The 23,988-nt window shown below is 38.0% G+C and overlaps 1 protein-coding gene across 1 annotated transcript; it reads left to right on the top strand.

Moving 5' to 3' along the window:
- Positions 1 to 6: 6 nt before the first annotated feature.
- ATG3 (autophagy related 3) lies at positions 7 to 22,959 on the top strand. The gene is made up of 12 exons (XM_083820440.1): positions 7 to 204; positions 2,267 to 2,308; positions 5,459 to 5,508; positions 6,683 to 6,753; positions 8,413 to 8,520; positions 10,531 to 10,580; positions 12,401 to 12,482; positions 13,000 to 13,034; positions 13,752 to 13,907; positions 14,582 to 14,709; positions 20,729 to 20,797; positions 22,732 to 22,959. Exons 1-12 carry the CDS (start codon positions 133 to 135, stop codon positions 22,811 to 22,813), a joined length of 945 nt encoding a protein of 314 aa, XP_083676566.1. The 5' UTR covers positions 7 to 132; the 3' UTR covers positions 22,814 to 22,959.
- The last annotated feature ends 1,029 nt before the right edge of the window (positions 22,960 to 23,988 follow it).

The following is a 23,988-nucleotide window of genomic DNA, read 5'->3' as shown; positions in this document are numbered from 1 at the left end:
GAGGGAGGGGAGAAAATGGCAGCGGGTCACGTGACGGGGGGGGGGGGGCGGCGGTGGGGAGGACCGGGGGCGGTGCCGCGGCCATCGCTCGGCGGGCGGCTGGGCTGAGCTCGGCTCGGGGGGCCCGGCGGCATGCAGAGCGTCATCAACACGGTGAAGGGGAAGGCCCTGGAGGTGGCCGAGTACCTCACCCCCGTGCTCAAGGTGCCGCAGGGGGCGGGCAGGCGCTGGAGGCGGTAACGGGGCGGCGCTGAGCCGTGCCCCCCCCTCCAGCGTGAGCCCGCGGTGGGGAAGGGGCTGCGGTGGCTCCGGGGGGAGAGCGCGGCTCCTGCGGGTGGGCGGGGGCGGCTCCTGGCCGCAGGAAGGGCAGCGGGGCCCTGGAGAGTGTCCAGGGGAGGGCTGCGAGGCTGGTGAAGGGCCTGGAGCACAAGTCCCATGAGGGGCGGCTGAGGGAGCTGGGGGTGTTTAGTCTGGAGAAGAGGAGGCTCAGGGGAGACCTCATTGCCCTCTACAGCTACCTGAAAGGTGTGGGGAGCTGGGGGTCGGCCTCTTTTCGCAGATAACTAGTGATAGGACTAGAGGGAATGGCCTCAAGTTGTGCCAGGGGAGGTTCAGGTTGGAAATGAGGAGACATTTCTTCTCAGAAAGAGCAGTCAGGCATTGCAACGGGTTGCCCAGGGAGGTGGTGGAGTCACCGTCCCTGGGGGTGTTCAAGGAGATGTCCCTGGTGCTTACGGACACGGTTTAGTGGGTGACATTGGTGGTAGAGTGATGGTTGGACTAGATGATCTTGAAGGTCTTTTCCAACCTTAATGTTTCTATGATTCTTGCATTTAATATTTCTACTGTAATTATTTACAGCATCAATCTCTCTGCCTGTAGTTTTACAGTGTGACCTTCTGTACGCCTTATGCCTTGCAGTTTAGATCTTTGGGTTGAAGGCAGCGATACGCAATTATTATTTGAACTTGTCCCTTTGAGGTATCCTGCCTGGATAGTGGATCTTCCTAGGTTTGACCACCAATGCGTGCTGCAGTGAAGTTGTGGTGTGGAAATGTGAAGTGACGTGTTCACCACATACGCTTGTTGTTGAGCGGCTGGCACTTTATTCTACTGCGAACAGCGGAGGAATTTATGTGACCAGATGTACAGCTAGCGGCTGGGAGACAAGGTGGACCCTCCCACATGGGGGAGGTGATAATATGTGTATATGTTCCCTTTACAAGGGGCTTGAAATAAGTGCTCCTATTCCTTCAGAAAGAAACTAGGCTTGTGTCTAGCGCTAGCTTGCATACCACAGGATGCTTTAAGATGAAAAAGTGAACTATTTACCTCAGGGAACAGAGTGTGGGTATTTTACATGTTTCCTTCTGTAATTCCAGAAGCACAAGTTTGTGCATGTTGCATAATGCATGTAGTTAATGTTGAGGTTTTAAATAGTAAGCTGACTCTAGTGTGATGTTGCATAATGTGTTATCAGGAGTTCTTAGTTTTGTGGTAATCCAAATAGCTAAATTATAGCTGTTTGGGTTTCTTTGATTTTTTTGTTAACTGCATAGAGTGATACTATGATGTCTGCACAGCAGCCAGTTTGCTTTTCTTAATATTGTCCTTAAATGTCTCTTCTTTAGAGACATTATGGGAGAGAAAGGTATCAGATGTGTTCATGAAATAGGTGTGCTCATTTCCCTTTATATAACACAGGTGGTAGTGTGCACCAGGGTTAAGTGTCAAGAATAACTAGGTTAAGCAGTGGCTGGTTTTCTTTAATGCTTTCCCAATGATTGAGTAAGCTGAAGTTGTAGCCAAATATTAGGTTTCTTAACTAAAAACCTTTGTATCAATGCATTGCACTGCTGTTTGGTGCTAAGAAACAGTCCCAAAGTCCTGACTGAGAGGATCATTAAATTCTAGCTGGTTTCCCGTCTCTTACTGGTGAATGTAACACAGGGTGTAAGAAGTCTTCTTTTATTATTTGTTGATATAATTGGCTACATCAAAAAATTACTTTGAGTATGTAATCTTTTCACAATTTCCCCAGATCCTGCATCTAAGTGATTTTGTCAGGTCTTACTTATACATCTTACTAATATATTTTAATCTTATATCAGCCCAGGCAGAGGCTGCCTCCAAGTTGCTTCAGAGATCTGTGTGGACTGAGCTAGTTGCAAGATGAAAGTCTTGCAGATACTTTTATTTACCAGTAAAGTGGGTATGTTGATTTGCCAGCAGAACTCACAATTTCTGACTTTTTTTTTTATTGCAGGAGTCCAAATTTAAAGAAACTGGAGTAATTACACCTGAAGAAGTAAGTACTTAGAACCTTTGAAATATTAGTACTTCTATATTTTCTAAATACAACTTTTACTCACAATGATCATGCTCATCTCAAACTGTTTACGCCTTTGCCAGTTCCTTCTTGAAACAATTTCCATGCTGTGGAAGTTCTAAATGGCCTTGTTACTCTTCAGGTGAAGTAGATCAACAGCAGAATTCTTCTCGAAATGCAGCGTGGCATCTGAATGTGGATTGTCTTTTCCTGTATTACATCCTAAAACACTAATAAGGAAGCTCATGCTGGGTCAACAACTCCATATATATCATGGAAGTAAACAGGAATATGTTTGTTTCAAAGGTCTTTTCCATAAGCAATTCAAAGGAGAACTTGTACTACTGTGTCTTGGAAACAGTCCTCTCTTTCTTCTCTTTCAGTTCCTTCCAAGGCTGTGGCTAAATCATTATATATGCTTGTTCACAGCAAGCATCCCTCTCCCAACCCCAAGAGGCTGCTTCAGAGTGATTGTGTTTTGGTTTAATGCCAAGCAGTTGTAGTTTTTAAAGGAGTTTGCTGTGAACAAAAACCAACAAGAATTTTTCTAAAATATTAGCACTGATTTTGCAGTGCTATTTAGGCTTCCCTATGCTGCTTTTTTCATGTTAAAATGCTGTTGTTCTGAAAATACGTTGTCTTTACAGAGGTATAAGAACAGTGTCCAGACTGTTAGGTAGAATGACAGAAAAATGAGACAGCGTACAAACGTGAAGATGGGAGAGAACAAATTATAACTGGTACAGGTAGTGTATGTGGGCAAAAGTGTCTTTCCTAATGTTGGTAGCAAGCATTTTTCTGCTCTGTTGCAAGGCATGCAAGCACTTGTGGTTTCTGTGATCCATGGGAGTACTACTCAGAAAGACAGGCTTAGCAACATGGTGTTCTGATAATTGTGTGTGTATAGGTGTCTGTGTATTTTACATACTGATGTATTATAGATAAAAACTGTTTACAGATAAAGTAGATACATCTACTAATGTTTAATTCCTCTGTGATATGTAGGAGAGAACTTTGCAATAGGACTGAAAGACAATATACTTTCTATAGAACATAGCAAGAACCACGCTGAGTTAGATTAAACTGCAGCATTTAAACACCAGTAAAAGAATGCAAGTAGTATGTGTTATAAACATAGATGCTGATAGGATGAATAGAACAGGTCCTTCAAAGCCATGTTGAAGGGAAATCGTTATACAGCAAGACTATTTGTCTTGTTAAACTTAGATAGGACAGGAGCATGATCTGCTGATTGTCCCTTTGACAGTCTTTCCCATTCCCTGATGATTTTGATCTTGATATAGTAGTGATTGCTAGAGAACTGATATCAGCTGTGATGATGCTAGGGTGTTATCTTTGAATGAGTTTGGATTTTGTGAGTAATGAATCTCAGTTTAACCTGCTCTGCCTGTATCTTAGTCTGAGACACTCACCATTGTGATAAACTGTGTGGCTCTTGTGGCTTGTCTCTGAAGAGGAGTCTATTAGTGATAAGGCTAATGATGACTGATCAAATTCAACATCTGTATTTTTTTCATTTATCAGTGTAGTTGATTTAATTTTAGCAAATTCTTGCCTGTCATGAGTTCTTGCTAGCTAATACCTCAGAAAGGTAGCCGTTTTCATTTCATATGTAAGTACAGACAAATCTCAAATTGTTTTCTTGCCACTTTTGCTGTACCAATTCAGGTATGGTAATGTTAGTGCTTTAGAAATAGAAAGTGAAACCAACTAGTTTAATTATGCTGTTTAGGCTGAAGAAAATGGAGAAGAAATTTAAGTATTGTTTTTAGTTTTTTGCATTCATAGACTTCCAAAGAATGCTTTGAATTTTTCATCTTAAATAATGTCCTTCAGCATTGGAACTACAAACACTGTTCCAATTCTCTGAACAGAGAATTTTAAATGATTTTAAAGTTTCATGTGTTATTTATTATTAGGTAAAGCCTAATGTGTGTTTTTTAATTTCCATGTGTATTGGAAGAGATTACTGTTTTCTTTAAAGTGAATATTTCACTTTAGCTAGAGATTTTTCATGGAAAATGGCTGAAAGAAATCACTTTTGCGGAGATTAAATCTGCTAATCTGCATGCAATACATGTTGTGGTATTTTATGTGATTCTGTGATACCTAGATGATTCTGTGATTCTACTACACCGATGTGCCTTGCATTGGCAGGCACTCCAAGCCTACTGTGTCACTCCATAACAGCTTGTAGTCAGCCTGGAAGTACATTATTGTAACCTGGTGTTTTAAGACAAAGCGATTGCAGGAGTAGGCATGCACCTTCTTTTCAAAAGGCACTAATGCATAGAGCACACAAATTGCTATCCTTAAATGCAGGTTCACCTTCTCCAATTTGTATAGGAAAAACTAAGTCCAGTGGGTTAGAATTTGCTGTGTGGATTTTGACTTGGTATGCAAGTCTAGTACAGCATATCCAATATTGCTTTGAAAAGGGGATGTGATTTTAAAAAAGCTGTCTTGTCTGATAATAAGAACAAGTGGAGTGAAGATTTTTAAAAGCTATTTCTTCATAATAAAGTTCTACACAAGTTTTTCTCAATGTTCGAATTACTTGGTTATCCATATCTAGTAAACATTAGTCGGTGATACATGGTGACGGTCATTATCTAAAGCATACTATTTATTCTTCTGTTGCAGTTCTCTCACTAGTTCAATGAAATGGTGACAATCTCACGTCCTCTCTTGCTGCAAAATTGTTTTGAACACTAGAAGAGAAACATCTTGTAGCTGAAACTCAAGTGAAATACAGAAATACCTCTTTTGGTTTGGTTTTAGGGGAAAGCTTAAGTTCAAGTATTCATCTTCTCATATTAATCTCGAGTGTCTTTGTAAAACTTTGAAGAGTAGCAAAGAAAAGCAGCTTATTCATTACAGAGTAAACAGTGTTACTTGGCCTAGGAAGCAGTGCTTAGTATGCATTTCCTTCAGGTGAAGTTACTTTAGTCTTTATGATTAGCTGAAAAATTGGTAAAGCATCAAAATAATATAAACTGATATTGTAAATAAGAACTATCAGAGGAATACATGACTGAAATATTACTATTGCGGAAATTGCTTCCTTACTCTATATTTAACAGTACTTTATTTTTTTTGTCTTAACAGTTTGTTGCAGCTGGAGATCACTTAGTTCACCACTGTCCTACTTGGCAATGGTAAGCAAAATCAAAATAATTAAGGAAAGTTAGCATTCCTACTTATGCTTTTATGTGTTTCCATTGGATACGATTCATCATTTCAGAATAATACACTGACTCTTGCAGTAGAACTTATGCTATTTCTGTGATGAAGTGATATGAATTTTAAGTCAAGCAGGTCTTATTTATTGTTCTGTGTAGTGGTAGTGGAAATGAGGATTTGTTTGGGGATCTTTTATTTGTTTCCCAAAGGCTCTAGAGAAAATAAGCTAGTGTATACCATGCATGCTTTCAGTGTTCAGCTGCAGCATCAGTGTGTCTCCCTGAGTTTGTCTTAGTAATGGTGATTGAAAAAGCAAAGGCCATGTCCAACTGAAACTTGCTAAGAACAAGTTGTATTTGGTATATTTTAAACAAGAGCTTGTTGGTTAAATATTTTCAAGTTGGCCCACATCAGCTAACTTTGCTGTGCTTGCCCTCAGAAATCCCTTATCTTTTGTGTATGGTAAGGGTGCAAGTAAGGTACTTATGTTTTATTAATGTCTTGCATTATAAAACTAATCAGTCTGTGCAGTTGGTATCATCAAGGTTCTTGGCTCTATACCGGGCCATGAACAGGTGAAGGAGGAATTGTTATACATGAATCATTGTTTCTTGCCTTTTTACTGTCTCCTTCAGAGAAAATGTTTAATCAGGTCTGTGTGTCAGCAGTTGGCAACAGGCTATTTAGAAGCTTAGACTCTTATTCCAAACCAAAAAACACTGAAGGCGAAAGCAAGTGCTTAAATAATGTGAGCTCTGGTGACTATTGCCAGTTTGACTATCTTTACAAGTCTTTCTTGCTTTTTCTGAAGTTAATCCCTACAAACACTTGGGACTATGTTGTTGCTGATCCTAGTACGTTTCATATAGACTAGATTCCTCTGTCAACCCATCTTTGCTTGTAGTTCCTAAGTAGTTAGTGAATCAGCAAATAGTTTTTGATCCAAGACTTTGTAGTTTAGGAGTGGCCAACCTTTTTGACCTCATACCTAGATCAAAATCTCTCTATAGCCAAGAGTAAAGTCATAGCAAACAAATTCTGAGAAAAGGGCAAGAGAAGTATGTAGAATGTTCTTCGTATAAATTGAAAATAGGGTTCTTTTGCACATCATCAAATTCTCAACCTTTTATGGTGCACTTCATTTTGCAGGGCTTCAGGAGAAGAACTAAAAGTCAAGGCTTATCTGCCAACAGACAAACAGTTTTTGGTAACTAAAAATGGTAAGGCTGAAGTTTAAATATAAGTGTTCTTAGGATTGATAGCATGATTGATTGTGCTATCAACTCTACTGATTGTCTGTATTGACAGGGGAAGCAAATATCTTGCACTTTGGATGTTTTGGCTTTGGGATATTAAAAAAAAAAAATTCCTACACATCTAAAATCTCTTCTTTAGACCAGTTGCTACTAGGGCTTTATACTAGTAATGCAGTTTGCCTTACTGAAGTAGAAATGAAGCTTAAGTATCATAAAACCTCCTTATCTGCCTGTTTATTTTTTTCCTGCCCTTCAGCTCACATTCAGTTTCTAAAACGAAAATAGCTTTATTTTCCTCTTTTTTGGGAAAACCTGGGTTATGGAAGTGTACCTAGAATGTCTTTCATGGTGACACCAATGCTTCTAGTTCAGATGTGTAACTAATGTTAGTATTCCTTTCAATAGCAGTGATATAAAATACATTTATAAATCAAATTTTGATCAGATTCACAGTTATATATATATATAATATTTGTGATTACTACCTTTTTAATAAAATGCGTGAGAAAGATAAGGTTGCAACACAGTCACGGCAAAATCATTTTCTTGAGAGATCTTGTATCAAAATATGTCAAGGTAATGTCATTAGAAGTACTTGCAGAACTGAAGGGATCCTGAAGAGATTTGTACTTGCAATGGGTTGTAATTTCATCCTTTGATTTCACTTGCAGGCTTTCAGAGTCTTGCAGGGAACTGTCATGTGAAAATGCTAATAGTAGTGTTGGACAGACTTTGCTGAGATGGTCTTGATGGCTGCATGGCCAACTTTATTTCTCTTTTCTCATGCTTCCAGGGTCCCACATTGCTGTGACCCTTCTAGGACACCTTATAAAAGGTTTCCTGTTCATGCCATCCATGCTGGTAATGATGCATTGGCCTACCCCATGAGTAGAAGTTATGGGCTAAGGGTGAAACCAAGAGCCATGCTACAGACCTCATTTTGGAAGTGTGGACAACCTCTCTTCACTCTTTCATACCTTCTCTTTCTGAAAATGAGCATTTTTGACATAGTTCTTGCTTTCTGCATTCTTTCTGTTAATTTTTCTGAAAACTTTGTTTAAATCTGTACTTGAACAGTGATGTAATGCATGTGACTGAAGTTATTCTAAATAACGTATTAATTCTAACCTCTTCCAACCTTTGAGATAATTAACGTGATAAATTAGCTATGCTTAATAATTGCTGATGTAAACTTTTAGCAGAAGACAAATCAATTCAGTAAACTGATGCTGATATAAGCAAAGTTGCTCTTGGACTAGAAATGTTTTGGTGATGTGAAGAGAACTAGTAGGTTGTCTCCAGTTGTTAGCAAATGAATAGGCAGCCTAAGGAGACATGAGAGGTTAGCTTTTCTGATCCTCGTGAGTTTGGATGAAAATGTTCTAGTGGGTTGCAAGAATAAGCTTTTTCCGGTCACTGCAAGTGATGCACTGCAATGAGATAAAACACCTCTTACCATATTTAAGTTTGTGCTTTTGCGTTTGAAATATAGCTCTAGAATTCCTTAAATAAGGATATGTGAGAGACTACCGTATTTCAGAAGGCTTTGTACGATAACTTCATACTTCCATCTGATTTTGTATAGAATGGCTGCAATCATTTTGATGTGCGATTTTTTTGCAGTTCCGTGCTACAAAAGATGTAAGCAGATGGAGTACTCAGATGAGCAGGAAGCAATTATAGAAGAAGATGATGGTGATGGGGGATGGGTAGACACCTTTCACAATGCAGGTATTCAAAGTCTCGCTTCAAACTTTGCATTTGGTAATTGATAAGATAATCAGTTTCCACTATTAGAAGGTAAAATCTTTCTCAGATGGCTATGTTCCATTATCTAATCTGGGAAAAATACGTTACAGTGCCAGCTACCCACTTGCTCTGTACATGGCTGCTTAGTTATTTAACTGTGTGCTTGTATGCCTGAAATAGGCTGCTTTTCAGGGGGTTTGGTTGACAGTATTTTATTATTCTCTTATTAAAGTTCAAGTAAGTTATTGGTGGGTCGAAGAGCTGTGTACCAGTTCGTTCCTTAAAAAGATCTTGTTTAGAGAATATTGCTTTAAAATATTAATTTGAAGAATGTGCTAACTTCTGCCTTTTAGTAAGGTTGTATGTGAAGCACGCTGAGATCCTTTAGCTTAATGATGACCCAAAGAAACTTTAATTACTGTAGTATTTCACATTTTGTTAATTTGTTGCGTTTGAGTTAAAAGGGGAAATCATTAGAAAATAACTCTTATTTTAGTATCTGAGGTCAACTAGGGGGCTGAAAAAGAAAAATTAAATACAGTGATCACTGTGAGATATGATCTTTCTCATAGGAAATCTTCAGATGGGCTTGCATTTATAATAAAGACTAAAATTACTGTTTACGTGAATTTGTCTCATTAGTCTTTCTGGCAGAACCTCTTAAATCATATTTCTCTTCTCTGAGAACTGGCAATTTTATTAGTTTTAGTCTTTCTTCATGTTTTGTCATAAGTTCATCAACTTGTCTTCCAATGATGCTGTCTCCTACCATTTCCAAGGTTAGAATATACTTCAGTCAGTACTTATTTTCTTTGGTGTATTTCATTTTGCTGTAATCTGGTAGATGTTCTCACTAAGCTGTTCAGCCAGGCTGGGGAGAGGAGGAGTGAAAGAAGATATCCTTTTTTCTTTTATATATATGTTTTTGATTGCTGGCAACTCTTAAATGCATTGCTGTTCATAATACAACACCCCCAAAGAAATCTTTTGACAAAGCTTTGTCATATTGTTGAATTAAGTATGCGTTCCCCTTTCCTGCTTTATCAAGTTTGGTTGGTTTTTAGGGTAGACTGATTTTGGTCACCATGCTGGGCTAGCACAGCTGTAAGACTCTTGACTAGACTAGCCACGTTTCCGAACACTGTCAGAAGAGACAATTTATTTCCACCTGTCTGCATTTATATGCTTTATAGCAACATATTTTTCTGGTGGGTGGGAAAAACTCTCTGAACAATCACACAGCCACTGGAAATGCATTGTTTCCCAGCAGTGTTGGCCTGGCATATCTGTTTCCCAAACAGTTGAGGTCCATTTGTGCATTTCTGGTGGGCAGTAATTTGGTTCCAGGTTTATTCTCCATAATGATCAATTTCTCATCTGAAGAGCTAATAAGATGCATATACTGTGTCAAAGCAGATGCTGGCATGTATCCCAAAGAGCAGCAGATGAGAGCTGCATTAAAACTAGGAACGTAACAGGGAGGTACTGAAGAGTTGATACTACTGTGATTTGGGGTGGCTTTTTTTTACCACTGCTTCCTCAGCTAAAAGCATTGTGTCCTGCCATGATATTGCTTTGTTATGAACACTTTTTTTCAAGATGCTTCAGAAGTACTCGCAAATGCATGCCTTCATCACAAAGCTGAGTGCTATTGTGATGTGAATGCCTATGCTGAACTCATTTTTTGTGTAAAAACTCCTTAAAATAAAAATCCAAATTACTTTGCAGTGTTCCATCAACAAAATTTGCTTGAAATACAAGAACTGTGCTGTTGTGTTCTGCGTTAACAGTATGGTGTCATTATGGATGTCCATCTCCAAGCATACTTTCAACACCAAATAAACAGCCTTTCAAGTATCTAAAATTGTTGTGACATTTAACTGGAAAAATCATATGCTGCTTTGAGACCTCTGCAACCTCTCAACCTATTTCTGTAGTGTTCTGTGACAAAGAAACAACAACTTTAATGCAAACTTCTTGTTCAATTAACAGGTATAGTGGGTGCAACAGAAGCAGTTAAGGAGATCACACTAGACAGTAAGGTATTTGTTTTGAAATTTCTCTTGCTTTATTACAGGATGTAAAGGTAATAGAAATCTTATCTTCAGCAATCTAGTATTGTTTCTAAAAGTTTAAAAGACACTTTTGTCACTAGATTGGTTGCAGGTACTCATTGATATTTAAAGCCCATGATAGTAGTTTAAGCATGTGTATTTCCTCATTACCATGTGTTTACCAAAGCAGTGATCCTATTGCAATGTCTTTAGCTAGTCTGCCAGAATTCTACAAACTGAAAATGATACTGTGTTTACAGTGGTAGATACTGTCCTTGTGTCTCAAGAATCTAATGTTTGGAGAGCCAGTGTAAAGAAATCTTTATTTGGGAAGAATAATGCAGGAGCATAAAGTATTTATTCATAATGTTTAAATACTACTGCAAGCAAAGTTTAAACACATTAGGTCCTATTTGACAAACTGGTGTCCTCACATCCACATGAAGAACTGAAATTGTTTAAATATCTTATAAAGTCATCACTATCGGTACTTTTCCAAAAAGTCACTCTGTAGCAGGAGCCAAATCTGAAACTTAAGCCCTTGGGAAACAGTTGGAAAAAAAGTGAGGGATGTGTGTATGTACGTATTTCTTAATGCGCTTAAGAGAGCCAAAGACAAAGTGCTTTAAAATTAGCTGATGGCTCGAGTGGAGTTCCATCTATGCCTTATGAGAATTTGTGAAACTATCCAACCATAAATCGTTAGATTCTGAAGTTTAAGGGGAAAGAGAATGGGCTCCCACGTGTTACTGCACAAATTGTAAACAACTCAAAACACTATTGATATGATGAACTGTGAAATTCAACCATTTCAAATGGAATTGTGCTGAACATAGTAAAAATACTGCTTTTTCACAACTCCGTTACATAAGGGTTGAAGAAACAGTCTTAATGAATACCTAAAAGTGATCTGTTTTTACAAAACATAGTACTTTTAGAATATTATTGTGATGCGTAACTGTTGTAATATGACTTGGATTTCCATTTTTATATTTGGTATGCAGAAAAAATCTGCTTGTTGTATAGTACATCATTTCTTGGAGCACAAGTCCAACCCAGAATGACAAATCCTTTTATGATAATATACTGTTTCCAAAGTACTTGACAAAGTATTTTTGTACTGGTTGTTTTTTTTTCCAGTGAGGAAACCAGTGTGGTGATACTTACAGCTAGAGCAGTTTCTAATTCTTATCATTTTGAGTATTGTCCTAAAGTCTTCATGAAACTAGCATAAATTGAGACCTCCCCCTTCTAAATTTCTCTAGAATCGTCTGTTGGATTCAAATGTTATGTATCAGCACAAAATTAGGCCGAGGGCTTGTGTCATTCTTCACTTCTGTTGGACTCTTTTATATCATTGTTTGAGGAAACAAAAAGTGATACCTTTTGGGGCTCTTAAATGTTTCAGAAATAATTATGGAACTGTTGCACGGTTGTTTGTGGATTAATTCACACAAAATATTAATCTACATGTTTAGTCATTACTTTCATTTGAGGTAGGTGGATTATTTGAAAAGAAATTGACTGTTTAATATCATGTCTACTCATTGCTTTTAGGAATACAGTCATCCTGGACTACAAAGTCAAAGGAGAAATTTGTAGTGGATTTTTAGTGTTATGCTAGGATTTTGAAACTAAGCTTGTTTAATAAGCAAGTATGTGAGTTCGGTATAGTTGTTAATATTGTAGGAGTTATTTTTCTGCATAGTTCAGCTGACTGGACCTAAACTTGCTGGAGCTGTAAAACTGTGTTGATGTAGCTTAAACGCTGTTGTCTTAAAACAGTGCTTTCAATTTAACTTCTAAAGGATAATATAAAAATACCAGAGCGTTCAGCATCCTGTGAAGATGATGATGAGGAAGATGAAGGGGAAGCTGCAGACATGGAAGGTATTTCCTTAAATTGAATGAGAGGGTGTATTTATTTCAGGCCTTTCACTATAGCGGTACACTCTAAGAAAATACTACTTTTCTTTTTTTTACAGAATGCATGCCAAAAAAAAAAAAAAGCAGGTCCATGTTTTTATCTTTTTAATGGTCTTATTGATGCATGTTTACTCTAACTTGTGTGATGAAATCTCTGTGAATGTTGAGTGGCAAATTAGTTTGAGTAGCAGCACAGATGCAAACAAAAAATAGGGATTATGGCACAGCTTCATTCTGGCTTCATACCTACATTTAATCTGTCTACTAAAAACTACTCGTTTAAGGATTGTTCATCATGTACTTGTTATAGTCTTTTGTCAAATTGTGTTAAAAGGTATAATGTGGTTTAGGGGTTGGGAGATCTCCCTGAATAACGCATCTTTAGGTATGTGTGGATATTTTTTAATGGAGTTGTTTATGAATGGGAAATATGACAGCTAACTATGAGCTGAACACGGAATTTTATGGGTCTTCTTTTCAGAGTATGAAGAAAGTGGGCTATTGGAGACAGATGATGTGAGTGAACAGTTCTGTCTTGTCTGTTGCAACGCTTATCACCAATATGAGCAGAAAATAAAAATAAGGATGACAAATATTTCACATAAGCTTATAATAAGTGGTGGGATTTCTGAGCTTGGTTTCCTGTGGATTTGTCTCCTGCCAATCTACCCTAGCTCTTAGGTCCTGAAAGATTTTGGTTACAGTAATTTTGCTTTCTTTGTTGATCTGCTTTGCTCTGCTTACATGCAATGTTCTATTCACAAGAATTATAAAGTGCAGTGATTGTTCTTGAGGCTCATATGTGATGAATTGAGTGGCTTGTGGGTTCAACTGACTACATGGATGCTGGAGTGTAATGAGGGAAAACAGAGAGCGTGGTTATTTGGGGTACTTGCTTAAGGTCTGTGACACCTGCATAAACTGAGACCTCTCTGCTTTCTGAATTTCATTGGAATCGTCAAAAAGTTCAAAAGTTATTGGTGAAAGAATGGAGGGGATAGGACAATGTAGTTGCATGCTTCCTTGAGAAATCAGACTTAAGGGGGGAAAAAAATTGTGTGAAATCAATATTCCTACTTTGAAGATTAAAGCAAAACCCCAAGTCCTACATCTCTTAATGTTAATTAAGAACATTAATTTCAATTTTACAGCCCTACCTAACTACTTAGGATGGGACAAGAGGGAATACAAACAAGACTGTACTAATATTATCATTTTTACTTTGAAAACCAGGCAACACTTGACACAAGACAGATTGTTGAAGTTAACAAAGCTAAAGTTGATGTTGGAGGGGAAGATGCTATTCTGCAGACTAGAACTTATGACCTCTACATCACTTACGACAAATATTACCAAACTCCAAGGCTCTGGTTATTTGGATATGATGAGGTATAGCTATATCTTTTTCCTCACCTCTGTGACATTAGATCATGTCAAATAGAAAGGCTACTTTGTTATTGCTTTCTTATTCACTGAACAAATTCAAAGGAAGAAATGGTGAGAAAAGCCATTATACAGTCAGGGTTGCAGACAGGGCTTTGGGGGTTGCAGGAATTAAAAAATATTTCGCTGAAAAATTGTACTTAATAACCAAGCATATTTGACAGAAAGAAAATCATGTGCTGCTATTTCTTAAGCTACTAGCTGTACAGAGCTACCAGAAATAACCCCAGTCAATTTACACAAGTAAGCAGGTGTGTGTTTTCATGATCTTCGGGGGAAAAGATTAGATAAATCACTTTTCCCTTTTAATGATGAAATTTCTTGAGTTAAAGTTGTGGGGACTTACGGCTCAAATTCCTAGATGAGAACCAGGACCTTGGTTCTCAAATATATTGACTTTACCATTCACCTTGTATATTAAAAGCAAAACTTTGTGCAGTGCTGTTTCTACACCATATGGATCTTATTGCAGTTCCTTCAATATACCTTCAGAGCTGTTGTATGTTAGATACTTGTAACTTACAGTACCTCATACGTTAGTGATGTTAGAATTGTTGAGAAGGGGCAAAAGATTCTTTGTCAGTAACGTTTTTGTTCAAATGTTCCCTTTTTTCTTGTAGCAACGGCAGCCTTTAACAGTAGAGCATATGTATGAAGATATTAGTCAAGATCACGTCAAAAAAACAGTGACCATTGAAAACCATCCTCATCTTCCTCCTCCTCCAATGTGCTCAGTTCATCCGTGCAGGTATGTCTTTGTTTCTGGTGTGATTCGGGATGCAGACATAAGGCATTTTGCTGGTCTTGTTAGGAATTTTGTTTAGATTTTCTGGCTGTATTTCTACAGGTGGCTGCCATAGTGGTCTGCTCACTTCTGAGGGAGGCAGATAACAGCTTTTCTCGGAAGTCATTTCAGTGTTTGTTGCTGCAAGTGTATTATGAAGTTAGAGCTCTCTTCTGTGCTTAACTTGCTTTTCCTCCACTTTCCTATAGATTCCAGAAGATGGCAGACTACTAGAATGCTATAAAAAAGAGTTCTATGTGTTAATTTGCTGCATAACGTGTACTCTGGGAGAAGAAAAAAGCTATTTCAGTGTGAAATAACTTTCCTATTTTGTAATTGCTACCTTCTGCTCCTCTAGCAGTCCTTGAAATTTTATACTCATAAATAAGTCCTCTACATGCCACACTATTTGTTGAACACAAGCGCTAAACACAGTTGTTCTCAGTGTTTTGTTGCATTTTCCACATTTCTTATCCATTTTACAAGAAGTCTGTAGTTAGACTAGCTGTACAGATATTTTTTCTAACAGGTCTTTGAAGGTGTATTTCATCTTAGATGGTAGGCCTTTATCTCCTGTGAAGTGGCCTAGTGATGCAGAACCAGTATCCTGGTGTAACTCCTCAACCTCTTGGTAGTATTAAGATCTTGGAGATAGGAGTTTGGGCTTCCTCTTAAAAATAAAAAATAAATACACTTTATAATCTTGCATATGTTTAAAATAAAAACAAATAAAATCCCAGTTGCCTCTTTCAGTCTTGTAAATGGCTTTGTACCTGAAGAAACACATGTGGATCTTACGTCACTAGCTGAGATGTCAAATAATTAGCTTGTCATTGACAAGCTTATGGTAGCTTTTGCAGACTCAAAACACTCTTGTTACTGGTTTAGGCAATCTTTAATTGTATTAACCATACATGTCGTGGGAAGGAGATACCATTCTTAACATACAAAGAGCATGGGAGCTTTGCACCAGTGTATGGCTGCTCTTGATCTTGTTATGAAGATGTATATTCACGTACTTCAGAAATCTGCATCTTGTCTTTCTTCCAGATCTTAGTTCTTTAACCACTGTTTTACAGCAATCTTTGCTTTCATCAAGCACTTGGGCTTATGTCTGAACAATACTGAGCAGGGAAACCAGTGTACAAGTGGGAAACAGCTTTCTCCCCTGTACACCTGACTTAGAGAAATTTTTAAATAGTGAACTTCATTGTTGGTCTTTAAATCACCAGGTTTAAGACTGCAGTAACAGTAGATTTGTCAAAGCATAAGCCTTGGTACTCGAGCAGTACAGGAAGCAGAGAACTATTAGGGAAAGAATAAAATGTGGAACAGAAAATGTCATTAAGCTTCTATGATTAATGTGTGGCACCACCTAGAAATTGAATACTGCAGTACAGTTCTGGTCATCAGTTCTATAGTCTGAGGTAAAGGAAGACTAAAACTGGAAGAGGTACAAAGAGGGTGTTAGAGATAACTGCTATCAGTTATGAAGCTTCTTCCAAATAAGGAATTATTTGAATAACATGCCACCCTTCAGCTAGCAAAATGCTGCTAAGGAGGGAGTTCTGGTTTCTGTGACCTCCTCTATCACGAACTCTGCAGAAGGAGAATAAATGATAGGTGTTCATTTTTTTTTCCTCTTCTAAATAGTAAAACTAGTGGCATTGAACACAACTCACTACTTGCATGCTGAAAGCCAGAAAAAGGAGTAAATTATGCATACATCTAATTAAACTAAAGTTGTTCAGGCAATATAATGAAAGAAAGTCTGTTAAGAGTTGTTACAAGTGAAGTTACAGCTTCAGTATTAGGGCATCTCTGGGCTGTGTACTGCTGGAGACTTGAAATATTTTGGGGAAGTATTACAAGGCGCTCGCTCAGGCTTCTTGGGCATGTACTATGAATTTGTCAGATAATGAGGTAGACCTCTGGTGTGATGCAAAGATTCTTGTAACATATGAAGATAGAAATCTTAGTATGTCAACCTATTTGTTACTCTGTCTTGTTTGCAGTAAGTGGGGTTTTGGAAGAAAAAAGTGCATCCAGCTCTTTGCACAGCTAGTACTTCTGAAGGAGTATCAGGTGGGATGAATGTAGGAAGGCTTAAGAGTGACTAGGAAGATGACTAACCAAAGCAAAGACAAAAAAAAAAAATGCATGATGCCATGGTTTAGTTTACTCACTGCTGAAAGCCCTGCTACTAAGTTGGTTGTGAAGAAGCTTCTGTTGATGGATGCACGTTGGAGGGCACTCTGAGAACAAACAAACATGACAAGACATTTGGGCATGACAGCCCTTGTTAACTAGGTATGGTTTGTGTAGGGCTGTGACTACAATGTAACCTACTACAATGTTCAATTTTGCAAACTCCTTCGCAGAGGAAGAACCAGTTTAATGCTAGCCTGTGAACTTGGATTGAGTTTTCCTTTTCTGTAAGGAGAGCTGCGAGTGTATCTTTTCATTTTTTCATGTGAAGTGAGTGAAGTTTCAGTGCCCTTGTTATGTAATCCACATCTACTCTTGAAGAAACAATCTGCATCATCAAACTTGCTGCGATTGTTCTTTTAAGAACAAAAAAGAAAATAGGTATTGCAGCGAGACCAATTTGTCAATAATCTTAAATGTAGCCTTCTCAGAAACAAGGCAGTCTAGTTGACTGGCACCTGCTTGACCTGGGAAAGGCTTGAGAATGTGAAAAGTGACTGATAGCATAGCTAAAATGGATGTTTCAAATGGTTTTCTATGAATTCTATGAGACTGCTGGGTACCAGTGCTGTAAAGACCTTGGCTAAATTAGATTCTCATGCTGCTTGACTTTTGAAGCATTAGGTATGTTCTCTTGTTCTCCAAGGCGAGCTGTTCCATCTCTTTAACTTAATAAAGCTTACAGCTAAGAAAGTGTGGACTTTTGAGATTTTTTTTTTTTAAAAAAAGGCCCAAAGTACTGGTTTTCTTAATTTAGCTGGGAAGTTCCAGTGTTTATCTGGCTCTGCTACTGTTGCTTCCCTACACATTACAAATATTGTGTAATGTAAGGTATTTGGATGGCCCTAACCTTGCTTGGTTGTTCTTGTGATGCATATATCCCTTTGTCCTGCGTCAGAGAGAAGAGAGAAATAGGGTGGTGGAGTGAAGATGACTGCCATGGGCAGCTGCTTAAGATTGCTTCTATTTTGAGTAATTAGTTGAAACTGTTCATCTTGCAGCTCTGCTGGAAGATTTATTTCTTGTCAGCATTTTTATGGTACTGGCAGGAACATACTCAACTTCCTCATTAATTGCTAGAAACTGTTTTAATCACAATTCTCACTGTTCATATCAATTCTACGAATGAACCATCGAACCAGTTAACTAGGGCAGATCAATCACTTCTGGAGGTGGTACGTGTTTTGTGAGATTTTTCTTTTTTTCCCCCAATATATCTGGATGGCCTTTATTGTTTCCACTTACTTTCCTATGTGATGTCTCCCTTCCAGCTGATACTCAGAGAATGTCAATATGTCAGCTGTGCTGAATTCCATTGTGAAATTTATTTCTTTAATGAAAAGTCTTAGTTGCAAAGCATAGGAGGGGGGTTCTTCACTTAAAAAGCAAAAACTCCCAGTGAAAGCATAAATGGTTGTCTTATCAGTCTAAGAAATCAGCAGCTTTCAATTTATTTATAGCCCCTTAATGTATGGTCTTAACTCTGTATATTTCAATTTCTTTTCAGTAGCAACAGTGGTATTTCTGACTTGGAATATGAATAACTCATATCAACCAATTCTTGAGGTGATTCAAGTAATACCTGAAAGTAATTTAGGGGATTTTAGTAGGTGTTTCAAATGACTGACCTATTTGTTAGCTCAAGTGATCTACGAACAGGTCATGGAACAACCATTGGTGAGCACGTAGTATTTAGTCACCTTGAATTAAGACAACCACTTATCTCTGGGGAGTTCTTATTCAGAGTAAAATAAAAATAATCTTTGAGCTTTGAGATTTCTAGATAGGATGTTTTAGATTACATTTCTCCCAAAGTTATCATATTCCTTTTATATGGAGGGGGAGGTGTATGCTTCATGTTAATTCCTCAAAATTTCCTAATGGAAGGAAACCAACTTTTGAGAATTTGTAAGGTTCTTAAAAAGCTGCTCCCAAGTAACTGTAAGAATGACTGTTATGATGGCTGTTAAAGAATTTGAGATAACTCTAGTCCTTTAAAAAAAAAAAAAAAAGAACAATAGTCATTAAGATGTATGTGATTGAACCAGTATCCTATAAAAACACTTCTAACAGCTATGGGGTGGCCTGTACTCTGTGCCAGTACAAAAAATAGCTTAAGTTTTGACCTCATCTGTAATGGTGGGCTTTAACAGCAGTGAGCTTCCTATGTTGAAGTAACTGGCCTTGGTACCACATGCAGCATGTGTTCTGCCATGGCATCGTGAGGATCCAGAACTGCAATCAACTGTGAAGAGTAGCTGGCTTACACAGATCAGCAGCACAGTAAATGACAAATGCTGACCTTCTGTATTTCCCCAGACGTACATGTTCCTGTTTACAATGTGTCTTGGTAATTTTGCAACAGCTTCCTTCCTTGTGTTCACAGTCACTGTCAGAATGATTAACTTCAGAGGTGACTGCTGAATGCCAACAATTACTCAGTTATTTAGATTTGCATAACAACATCAAAGCGTGTTCAGTAAGTTACGCAAACTGTACTTACCACTCTTTCTAGATCTCATAGGCACATAGTTGTTCAGGATGGCTTTTTTAAACTACTATTGTTGACTAGCTTGAAGTCTTGTATAAGTGAGTGTCCACAGAACTATATGGTGCCTCTGATCACGATTGCCTGCAGAATCATGAATTTAAAATAGTGTTGATGCATAGATGAAAGTAAGGTGAGTTTGGGTTAAGAATATATAAATAAAACCTCAATTAACCATACAGTAGTTTTCTGATTTGGTATGTTCTTCATCCCATAGGTTATGAGGTAGAAGAGCTATCCTGAACACAAGACCATTATTCCTAAATTATAACTGGTCTTGAAAAGATCTGAAGTGTTCATTGTTGGAGATATTCAAAGCTAGACCAGACATCATCCCTGAGCAATCTGTTCTAGCTCACTATTCCTTGCACAGGGAGGTCGGGACTAGATGATGACCAGAGTCTTTTCTAATTCTTCTCATCTCAGTTCTTTTGTAATTCCATGTCATAGTCCTATGATCGGCTTTGTAAACAAGTATTTGTGTGGTTCATAGTAGCTCTGGTAAGTCACTGACTTAACCTCAAAGTACAGTCACATGAAGAAATGTTCATCTTCCACTGCACAGTAGTAATCTGATTTAGAGAGTTCGTCAGATTAAACCTTGGCATGATTTTAGTCATGAGTGAGCAGAAGATAATTTAGAAATTGTTGCCATAGAACCCATGCTACAGCTGTAGCCAGGGAAAGTTTCCCTAGTCAGTCCCAGAGCAAAAAGGTGTTTTATGCAGGGATGGTTTAGCCTGGCTTTTCCAGGAAGCTTTATGAATTATGTAAGTATTTTATCTCTCAACTTAAGCAAATTTAAAAGTTTAGAAGAGGCAGCAAAAAAAAGCTACAGCAATATCTAGTCATCTTCTGAAGGGTCACCTGGGAATGTCTGGTGGCTAGCTGCTTCTGGTAAGGATTACCTTTCCTGGTGCTTTCTGTGGTGTTTCACAATTAACAGATATACTAGCGGCAAGCAGAATGCCTCTCACTGTGCTACTCAGAATACATTGTAGCATAGCGCATCCTCTCCTTGTCTTGTCAATGTAAGGGGCTGGCAAATAATGTTATGTTCATGACTTAATATTTTCAGTTATTGTTCGATTTCTCCTTTAATAAACTGAAAATTTCTTCCTCCTGCGCTGAAGCTAACCGTCCAAAATTTAGTTTGCGCAAAATATAATCTTACTGAAATGAAGAGGGAGTTGCTTTATCTTTAAAATATTTTTTACTGTTTTTCAGGCATGCAGAAGTGATGAAGAAAATAATTGAGACTGTTGCAGAAGGTGGGGGAGAACTTGGAGTTCACATGTATCCTTTTTCATTACTGCGTGGTATTTCTAGAGATTTTTTTGCACTGTAAGGAGCTGTTACCTAAGGGTTCTTAAACTGAAATACAGTGGTGTGTGAAAGCAGTAAACAACTGTTTTGGTAGCACAATAGAGTTCTGGGATGAGATCTTCTGTCCAAACAAACACCACTAATCACTTGCGGGGAGTGGGGCAGGAACCACAGGGGAAAGTAGGTAGTGTTGAAGGGACAGGGGTTGAGTCTCTGTACAGGTGTGAAGGAAGTAGCTGTGAGTATGGAACTGATAGTCTGATGTAGGAGGATGTATTAGGAGGTTGAGCTGGAGGTTCATAGAGTGTGGTCAGAGTTGATACATGCTTAAGTGTAGTTTGGGAATCCATGCTATTATATTACCTTATAGTAAAGACTTAGAAATATGAGAGATCACAGAATCATCTAGGTTGGAAGAGACTGCCAAGATCACCTAGTCCAACCTCTGACCTAACACTAACAAGTCCTCCACTAAACCATATCACTAAGCTCTACATCTGAACGTCTTTTGAAGACCTCCAGGGATGGTGACTCAACCACTTCCCTGGGCAGCCCATTCCAGTGCCTAACAACCCTTTCGGTAAAGAGATGCTGCTTCTGTGGTAGATTTGGCTCTGAGATTCATTTCTGACAGGTGTGGAGATCCTATTAGATCCTATTACTGCTCACATGGAGTGAAGAGAATATTTGACAAACCTTGCTTTGGTAAAACACTAGGCTGACAAAGCAATGAAGATGACATCGTTCTGAACATCAGTACGGAATGCCTAACAATTTCCTTTCAGTCAAGTGACTGGCGTTATGCTTGTAGTAATTGGTACTGTACTTTATAATTGAAATAACCTTAGTATTAAAAGCAAGTAAATCCTTTCAGAACAGTAATCTAACTGCTTTTGCAGCTACAAGGGAAGCAAAGGAGGGGATTACTGACAAGCTAGAGGCCCTGAATCAGTAAAATTCATGTTCACCGAGTTGAGACTTGCTAAATTTGTGCAGCAACTGAAAATGAACTGGAAAATACATCTGGTTAGTTGAAGCTGTCTGCTTCTCAGTAGTTTGAAATAGCTTATTTTCAAGATTTTTATTACTTTTTTTTGCTATTGCTAACATAATTGAGGGTTTTTAACAGACAGTTTTGTACATCATTGTCATGTAGTTTGTGTTTGTCAAAAAATGGTCAATGAGACTGTGCCAAAGCAGTATTTCTTTCTTCTATCAAGTACCAGTATAACATAATTATCGTAAGTTGTGATTTATTTTTCTTTTTGGTTGTCTGTCTGTCTCAGTCCCAATTAGACAGACGCTTTAGCTTTGCAATTATCCAGCATATTCCACATTACAGATTGGGACACAACAAGTGTTTGAAGGTGACTCATAAGGGAGACTAGGAAGGCTTCAAGGAAGGCAGACTTCAAAGCTTAGCAAAGCTAATTTCTCTACTTTCCCTCATCAACAGGAAGGAGCTCTTCCAAAGAATTGTTCAGAACAGCAACTTCTTTTTCTGAGCCACCGAGGAGCCTGCTTTCCCTGCAGTTACAGGAAGGTAGCTAGGAATTAGCCTTTCTAGCTGCAGTTTACCTTGGCATTTGTTAATTACGAATATTAAGTATGTAAATGGGATCACAAATTTTTGTGTAGTTTGTAAGATTTATTGAAAGTAACTTCTGTTTCCTTGCTTTAACTTGAAAAAGAAAGGTCTGTGTATTTGGAGGAGCATCAGATGTTACTAATAGAGTTCTACTGTATAAATTTCCCAGTCTCTAACTGTATAATTTTTAAGTACTGTTTTCCTACTAGCAAGAAAAACTGTTGAGCAGACCATTGCATGTGACTGCTGGTATGTTTGCGGGTTGGGGGGTTGAGGATTTCTAGCTGCTGCACCATTTCCTTAACAACAAACACAGGTACCTTCTTATTTTCTTGAAATTTGTACAAGCAGTCATTCCGACAATAGAATATGACTACACAAGGCACTTTACGATGTAACTAAAATAAGAGAGATCGTCTATCAAATCTTTTTTTAAATAACCCTTCCATGTGACATACAACATAATACACAATTTCTGTAACTAACCTTTTATCAAGTCAATGCATTAAAATAAAATGTTCCATTACCAGCCTTTTTAATAAAAGTCTGTGTGTAATAAATAAATCACTTTCATTCCTATACATATACTGCAATAAAAGGTGGATTTTTTCTCCATAATTCTTTCAATTTCCTTTCAGCAGAAGACTGTTCTTTCCTCTAGGTTGGAAGTTAAAGTCTACTTTACTAGTAGAAGCCTAATCTTTTTGGCTTCATCCTTAAGATGATTCCTGAAAATGTGACTTACTTCTCTGATTTAAATTCACTTGAGAGACAAGTTGTTTTTTCCCTTAGTTATGAATGGTTGTTTCCTCTAATTGGCGGAAGACTTTGAAAGCTGAAGGAAAATAAGCGATGATCTTACTAGGAAAATTTAACTACGTCTTAAACTAAAGCAGTTGTAAATAACATTCTTTGAAAGGTGATTCAGATTTACACTTGAGCAAGACTAGCATTTGGAGATGGCATTTTTGGAGAGACAAAGGAGTATTAGTATGTAGCCTGTTCAACTTGTAATAAATGCAAGAACAGTGTTATTGACAAAATTACAGATGGAAGGAGGGAGAAGATTGTGTTAGAGCAGGGTTCAAACTTGACAATTTGTCCCAACCTAGACTATGCTAACTTGCAGCTTAATAGCATGATTTCCATTTTAAGTTAGTGTCCATAATGTTGTTTGAATTCAGGTATTGCAGACACATCCAGGCTTTGGCAGCTATCTTCTGCCCTATAAAATGCAAGTTCATCATTGATGAAGATGGGAGAAAAGGACTGTCATGTGTATGTCATAGCTTCACTTAGAGTCTTTGTAGCTTTCACAACAACATCTTTGTCTCACAAACATCCAACCCTCATTCTACAGGATTATCCAAAGTTGGTTGTCTGAATTTTCTGAACTTACAGTTGGTAGGAAGCTTGGCACAACTGATCCCTGTCTTGGCTGTCCTGTGTACTATGTTCTTACTTATGAAGGTCTATAATCAATTTCTCTGTTCTTTGCTTAAAACAGCTTTCCTCTTTTGATACCAATTTTCACCTCTTTCTTGGACAATATTTAAAGCAGTGTCTACATAAG

The sequence above is a fragment of the Anser anser genome (assembly GCF_964211835.1).
Source record: "Anser anser genome assembly, chromosome: 1".
Lineage (NCBI taxonomy): Eukaryota > Metazoa > Chordata > Aves > Anseriformes > Anatidae > Anser > Anser anser.
The sequence above is the reverse complement of the archived record's forward strand: the minus strand, read 5'-3'. Positions and strand labels throughout refer to the sequence as shown.